The sequence below is a fragment of the Brassica oleracea genome, unplaced genomic scaffold, assembly GCF_000695525.1.
Source record: "Brassica oleracea var. oleracea cultivar TO1000 unplaced genomic scaffold, BOL UnpScaffold00959, whole genome shotgun sequence".
Lineage (NCBI taxonomy): Eukaryota > Viridiplantae > Streptophyta > Magnoliopsida > Brassicales > Brassicaceae > Brassica > Brassica oleracea.
Window position 1 is genome coordinate 1 of NW_013617551.1, and position 7,412 is coordinate 7,412.

The 7,412-nt window shown below is 41.7% G+C and overlaps 1 protein-coding gene across 1 annotated transcript; it reads left to right on the forward strand.

Moving 5' to 3' along the window:
• The first annotated feature begins 4,930 nt into the window (after positions 1 to 4,930).
• LOC106320566 lies at positions 4,931 to 7,160 on the forward strand. Its single transcript, XM_013758950.1, has 5 exons — positions 4,931 to 5,197; positions 5,294 to 5,428; positions 5,887 to 6,303; positions 6,401 to 6,832; positions 6,885 to 7,160. Exons 1-5 carry the CDS (start codon positions 4,931 to 4,933, stop codon positions 7,158 to 7,160), a joined length of 1,527 nt encoding a protein of 508 aa, XP_013614404.1.
• Positions 7,161 to 7,412: the final 252 nt, after the last annotated feature.

The window sequence follows — 7,412 nt, forward strand, 5'->3', positions numbered from 1 at the left end:
CCATTCCCAACTCGCTCAAGTACACTAGTTCTCTCTTCACTTTGTCTCTTTTTTTTCTGAGTTTAATAGTATCCATTGGTCTGATCAGAATATACACTTGTTAGAATTTGAGAATAGGTGATAGATGTTCTTACCTATAAAACGAGAAATCATGCTCCTCCCTGATTCTTATATACTCAACTAAACTCTTGTAAGGTTGATGTAATGTTAGATTTGCAATGTAAAGAGTTTGTATACTGATTTGATTCAATGTTAAAATTTTTGTTTTTAAGAACCCTTAAATAAAAAACTAACATTGGAGTGAAAAATTAATGTGTCTCTTAACTAGAGTTTTTAATTACATTTAATTACTAAAATATTTATTAAGAGACTCAAATGGGTTTGTGGGTTAATGATGTCCTAAGTGTATATGTATATGTGCATGATTTTTACTAAACGTTTCTTTTTGAGAAACATTTTTTTTACTAAACGTTATGGATTTATTCAAACTACAAGTGGAAGGTAGTGCGGCCCATGCATTGCGAACGACCCCCCATGATCATTGATCATTTTGATATTAATGTTTAACCAATCATTCGGTCAACAGACTTTGATCTTCTTTTTTTTTTTTTTTGTGTATTACATAAATTTCAACTAAAATCCTCAAGATAGTGATCATGCTTTGAATATTACTTGTTCATTTTTTGAAAACAAATTTAAGAAATGATGGCAGAAATTTTCCATAAGTGATATAAAAAATTATCTGATATCTAAAATTGATTTTTAATAAAATTTATACATTAAGAGCCGCAAAGAAAGTATAGAAGGTGCGATTAGGTCTACGATTAAATCTGCGAATCTGAACGACGTCCTTCTAGCGTCTCTCCGGTTCCGCGGATCTCATGCGCTCCTCAGCCTGCCATGTAGATCCAGCATCTCTCTCCGTCGATTCCGCTGCTCATTCTCCTCCATTTTCCGTTTATACATTTTCTCTTAACTTATATATATATATATAATATTTTTAATATATATATATATATATAATATTTTTAATATATATATATATATATATAATATTTTTAAATGGAATTCTTTCTTTCATATATGCATCTATTGTAATTTATCTATATATACCTTCATATGCTGACGTGGCAAAAAGCAAACTTCTTATTGGACGATTTTCCTAGCTGACGTGGATGGCCTAACTGAGGTTCATATTCCCCTTTTATTACTTGTTTGATATGCTTTTAGTTAATATTGTTTTTAATGTTTATATATCATTTATTTTGTAATAGCAATCTCGTAAAAACGTATTTTGTGTCTTTAGTTTCTCTTTTCTTTTCTACTATAGGTTTATTATTAGAATAATTTCTTGTTTGTATTTAGTCCTTAATTATAAACAGTTACTAGATCTTGACCCGCACGATCATGCGGGATTATGTATCAAGTTATTAATAATTTTAACATTTAAATAAATAATTCTGCTATTAATAATTTAACTAATATTTTATTTCTGGCTAACATATATAATAACATTATATTATGGTATTTTTAATTTTTATATATTTATGTGCATTGTGATTTATTTATATAATCTATCTTTCTTACCTATTTTAAAGATGTTTGGTATTAATTAATATTGTTAATAGCATTGATCTGTTTAGGCCAATTATTTTAGTAAAATGGCAGTGTATTGTATTTAGTAGGCTATATTAAAATTATTTCAATATGAAAGTTGGGCCATTTCTAATACCTACATTTTATTATTTTGTGTTTTTACTACACGCAATCCCACGTAAAGGGTGTATTAAATTTAAGAACTTACAAAACAACAGTTAGGTCTAATGTAATTTTTCTGTTTTAATAATTTGATCATAGTTGTTGAAGTACTTCGAGAGTGTCAAGTATGATATTTTTTATAGTTGCAACTGATATTGAGATCTTGTAAACTATCGGGAATTTTGATCACATATATATGATGTAGCATCTATAATTTTTGTACAATGAGATGAAAATAATCAGTTTAACTTTATACAGACAGAGCATACTTGTTTTACTTCGTTAGTGGTTCTACAGAATATGAAATAATTCTAACATCTATGACGTAACATATATAGTTTTATCTAGGGTTTGGGTTTACAGTGTACGGTTTGGGTTTATGGTTTAGGATTTGGATTTAATATATAGGGTTTGGGTTTAGGGTTTAGGGTTTAGAGTTTGGGTTTAGAATTTAGGGTTTAGGATTAGATTTAAGGTTTAGGGTTTAGAATTTAAGATTTAGGGTTTTGTTAGTGGCGTTAACGTCATTAAAATGAGCTTTATTATTTTTTTTCAATTATTTTTGATTTTTTTTTAAAAAAATAATGTATTTTATTATTACTCTATAAGGCATTTTGATTGGTAATAAGATTAGAGGTGAATTTAAAGGTTCACCTTAGGAGTGAACCTAAGTTTTGGTCTATTTAGTAGGCTATATTAAAATTATTTCAATATGAAAGTTGGGCCATTTCTAATACCTACATTTTATTATTTTGTGTTTTTACTACACGCAAGCCCACGTCAAGGGTGTATTAAATTTAAGAACTTACAAAACAACAGTTAGGTCTAATGTAATTTTTCTGTTTTAATAATTTGATCATAGTTGTTGAAGTACTTCGAGAGTGTCGAGTAGGATATTTTTTATAGTTGCAACTGATATTCAGATCTTGTAAACTATCGGGAATTTTGATCACATATATATGATGTAGCATCTATAATTTTTGTACAATGAGATGAAAATAATCAGTTTAACTTTATACATGCTGAATACGAGTTTGGTAGATCGAATGATAATGAAATGAACTCGGTTTTGTGGGTCTTACAAAAGACGTTTTATTCACAATATGAGATAAGCGAACGAGGTTACAAAGAGATTAAGGAAAGAAGGAAAAGGTCGAAGCTTTGTTGAAAGACTCCGATGGAAACACTAAGGAGAGCGATCTCGTAAACCCTAGATCTTGCCGTCAGTGTCTTAGTCTCTGTTTGCGGATCCCCTTCTCTATTCTCTATGTTGTCCTTTTATAGACTCGGTTGGTCTTCCCTTCATTCGCCCTAAAGTTAGTTCGCCCTAGAAACCTGGCCCAAGCCTGAGCGAAATGGGCTTTCGAGTAAAGTGAAGGCTTGTCGGGCTGACGTCGATTAAACGACTCAATCGGTTAACAGGTCGAACCGATCGATCGAATGTTCTGTCCGATCGATCCGTCAACCAATTCGGTCTTGACCGGATTGTCGCTGTAAACAGGCCAAATACCATTGTTTGATGGGCCTTGCGGGGAATGTTAAATTCCTCTCCAACAGTAAGCCCCCCCCCCCAGTCCTCTTACGAAGGATCACATTTCTTCGTATTAGGATTGCAGGAATTGGTTTTGAGAACAATGGGATTGGGCTTGCTTCGACTGGCCGTTCGCGGTCAATCGGTCGGTCGGTCTGCGACTTGTTACGAAATCGATCGATCAGTCGTGACGTTGTGTTCCTTTTGCCTTCATGCAAAAGGTCTCCAGTTCACTGCAACACTAAACTTGGAGCAGTATCGTTGGGCTAGTGTAAATTCATTGTAGAAAGATTTTCGATCTTGTCCGATGATTGGTCGATCGATCACCTTGTTCTTCCTTGTACATTTTGTGTCGCCCGATCGACCGAAGCAACATTGATTCTCGAATGTACTTGACTTCTCGAGAAATACCCATCGTCGATCGACTTTATGTGATTCCGGGGTTGCCGTTTGTCTGGGTGTTCGGCGCGAGACCGTGAATGTTGGCTTTCGTCACTCGAATAGTTTGATTTGACTCGGAGGTGACGACCCTAGTGGCGCGGAGAACGAAGCTCCGACATAGGTTTAATAGGCCCAATAAATACATTATTTTTCTTTGCTATAAATAGGTGCTTCATCCTTCATTTCTTCACTTCTTCTCAGATCTATAAGGTACTTTCATTCTCTCTTCCTTTTCCTTTGTTCCTCGCCGGAACTCTCCGTTTTCCGGTTTGCTGCTGTGATTCTTCACTGTTCCGATGGTCGCGCGAGAGGAGCTTTCGCCATCGCCTGATCAATCGATTGATCGGGTCGCTCCCCCGCCTTTGAGATCGGATTCGAAGTTCGGGAAAGGGAAAGGAGCGGTGAGCAGTTCGAATCTTTTAATAGATCGATCAGTCGGTACCCGACTGGTAGCGTCGGTGACTGTGTCTCGCCAGGGCCTTCTGCGTGATTCAGATCCTAGGGAGCTACCTCAGGAAGATGTAGGTGGTGATTGCGTTGTTGAGGGCGCTGGAGAAATCGTTCCGGCCAGGGCAAACGACGATCTCGCGGTAGAGAGAAGAAGCGAGGGCGACTGTGGGGCGTAGGAAATTAGGCGGGATCGAGCCACCGCGGTTGACGGGATCCCGACGGAGGCGTCGACGATCGTTCGATCGGCCTGGTGGGAAAAATTCGCCGACTGACGGCCAGGGCAAACGACGATCTCGCGATAGAGAGAAGAAGCGAGGGCATCGTGCTGCGAAGGAGATTAGGCGGGATCGAGCCACCGCGGTTGACGGGATCCCCGACGGAGGCGTCAACGATCGTTCGATCGGCCCGATGGGGAAAATTTGCCGACTGACTCCCTTCTGCTACCGTCATGATGGGGCAATTGGGTAACTCTTGGATCTCCCGTCGGAGCTTGCTCGGCCGTCCATAGTGCAGGGACAGAGTTGGGGCGATGTTCTGCCGACTGAATCAACTTTCCGAAGTGTGTCTTCGCTGTTGAAGGAGTGCGGAGCGTATGGCGTCAAGTTCATTATTCTGCGGCCCGATCAGCGGCCTTGGACTCCACCGATCGGCTTTCAGTGCGTCTATGAATCATTCTTTCAGAAAAATTCCAGGTTGTGGTTCCCGATCCCTCGTCTGGTTACTTCTTATTGCGTGCGCCGAGACATAGCTATGACTCAGTTGATGATCGGGGCCGTGAGGATCGCCGTTGCGTTGATGGTGATGGCAGCAGAGATTGATGTGTCAATGTCTGTTCGGATTTTCGAGGAGTTGACGCAGACCCAGCCAAAACCGAATGGTTTGTTTGCGGTACAAATGCGTTCGGGGCTTCATATCTTGACTGGTCATCCCTCGGGGACGAAGCTGTGGCAGCGCTCATACTTTTTCGTTAAGGCTAATAATGCTGCCTTCGAAGATCCACCAGACGAAAGCTTCCGAGTTCTATGGAGTTCTGATATCGGTAGTTAGCTTATGCCGAGCGATCGACGTACCAAATCTAGTTTTAACCTCGTGTCGTTTTTTTTTGTTTTGCAGTTGCTCATCCGAACACCATCGGCCCTCACGACACCTTCTAGAAGGACGTTCCGAAGGTGGTGGTGCTTAATCAGCAGACGTGGGCGAGCTTCGATCGTCAGAGGATCAGTCGCCAACAGAAGCGCATCGCGAAAGGTTCTTTCTTGTTGCTTTGCTCAACTGACTAGATAATCATCATTTCTTCCCTCACGCTGATCGTTTCTCTTTTTTTTTTTTTTTTTTTTTTATTGGTCGCCAGACGTTCCGTGCGTGACGACAACCGGGAAAAGAATGAAACTTCCACTCATGGGGCACATTCCGAAAGCATATCCGAGCTACAGCGAGCTCCTACGCACTCAGCTAAGAGGTGAGAGCTTCAGCTCTTGAGGGCGAAGATGCCGAGCCTCAAAGATCTCCGACCAAGGAGGCAGTGATCGGAGGGGGAGACGTCGCGGCTTCGGACTCGGTGGTCGAAGGGAAATACGTTTCAACGGCCGATGCCCCCAATGTTAGTTTGTTGAAGAAGAAGAAGAAGAAAAAAAAAAGAAAAACAAGTCTTCTAAAAAGGTAGCGGTCTGCTCCGGGGATGGGAAAGACTTAGGGGAGAAAATCAGGTGGAAGGCGATCATTCGACTAGCGAGGCAGATGGTGCTAACGATCCAACCGAGGTGGGCCTTGTTGGGTCGATTGGTGCGAAGAGGAAAGAGCCGACCGACGGGAATTTTCTTCGACCTGGCGGAAAGATTCAGAAGAGGTCGCGAGGTCCTTCTCCTCTTTCTCCTAAGGAGATAGCTTTACCGGCCTCTCGCTTGCTGCCTTGGGGAGGGTTGAGTCCTCCGTCTGATAGGTTTCCACTAGCCTCATCTGAGCGTTGGACCTTTTGTCATGACAAGGACTCGCCGTTCGCCAGTGACCCTGATGCGTGTGCTGAGTTTGTTCGTCGGATCCGTGGTGGCGCACATTTGATGCCGGAGACTTCCGAGCTCGCGTTTCCAGATGGGTTTATCGCATCTGCTCAGGCCGACGTGGAAGTAAGTTCCTAACTAACCGACATATATCGTGAGTTAGCTGTTGTTTGCTCGACTAATCGTTGCCTTTTCCTTTCTCCTTTTGTGTTTACTTTTATAGTCTGTTGTCCGTAAAAACCAACTCATTTTGGATTACGAGCTGTCACTGTGTAGGATGGCTTCAAATTTCGCTAAGGCCGAAGCGGCAATCGAGAGCAAGGATGCTGAAATCGAGAAATCTAAAAGGGTTACTCTGGACAAAGCCAAAGAGATGATCGCCGAGCGAAGCCGTTATCATCGTGAGCATAAGCAGGATGCTGAGATAATTAAAGGTCTTGAAGGCGAATTAGAGGCTGCTCGAAGTAAGATCGATCGATTGGAGGCAGAGAAGACCGAGGAGGCCGAGAAGACGAAGAGGACGATGGATCATTTGAGACAAGTGCACCGCCGCGAGCTTACGTCCGAGATGTGTTGTATCGGAGTGGCGGCGGCGGATCGTTTCGACAAGTTTAGGAGATACATGGTCGATCGAGATAAGCGCGAGGAGAAGCTCGTTCTCCACAGTCAGGCTTTCGGAACTTTGGATGGGCTGGGCATGCTGGAAGAGTGGGGGATGCTGGAAGGATATCTTGTCTGCCAACGAGGCAAAGTTCAAGGAAGAGCTGGAGGGAGTTGTCGTTGAAGGTATCACGGACCACAATCTCACTGTCTCCTCTCTTCCTCGTCTCGAGCGACTTCAGGGTTCGAACCAGTTCGGCTCGAACGTCGGCTCGAACGTAGAGGTTGCTGATCCGGCTGCTGCTTGCGAAGCTTCGATTCAGGAGATTCAGACCGCGGGGACGATCGGTGCTGCCGTTCCAGGTTCAATCGCCGAAGATTGATCTCCTGAGCCGACTGAGCCGCTTGTTGTTGTTTCATTATCTATCTACTATCCTTTTGTCGCAGCTTCCAAGCTGTGTCTTTCGATTGCCTTGATACTTTTCTTTCGAACTGTTGTTGTACTCTTAGCTCTTTGCTTTTTGGATGTTTCTTGCAAGCTGTGTCATTTTTTTTTTTGTTTTTTTTTTTTGAACTTGCAAACTTGAGATAGGCTTCGTCATTGTCTCAAAGCATTTGTGGTTGCTTGGTCGATA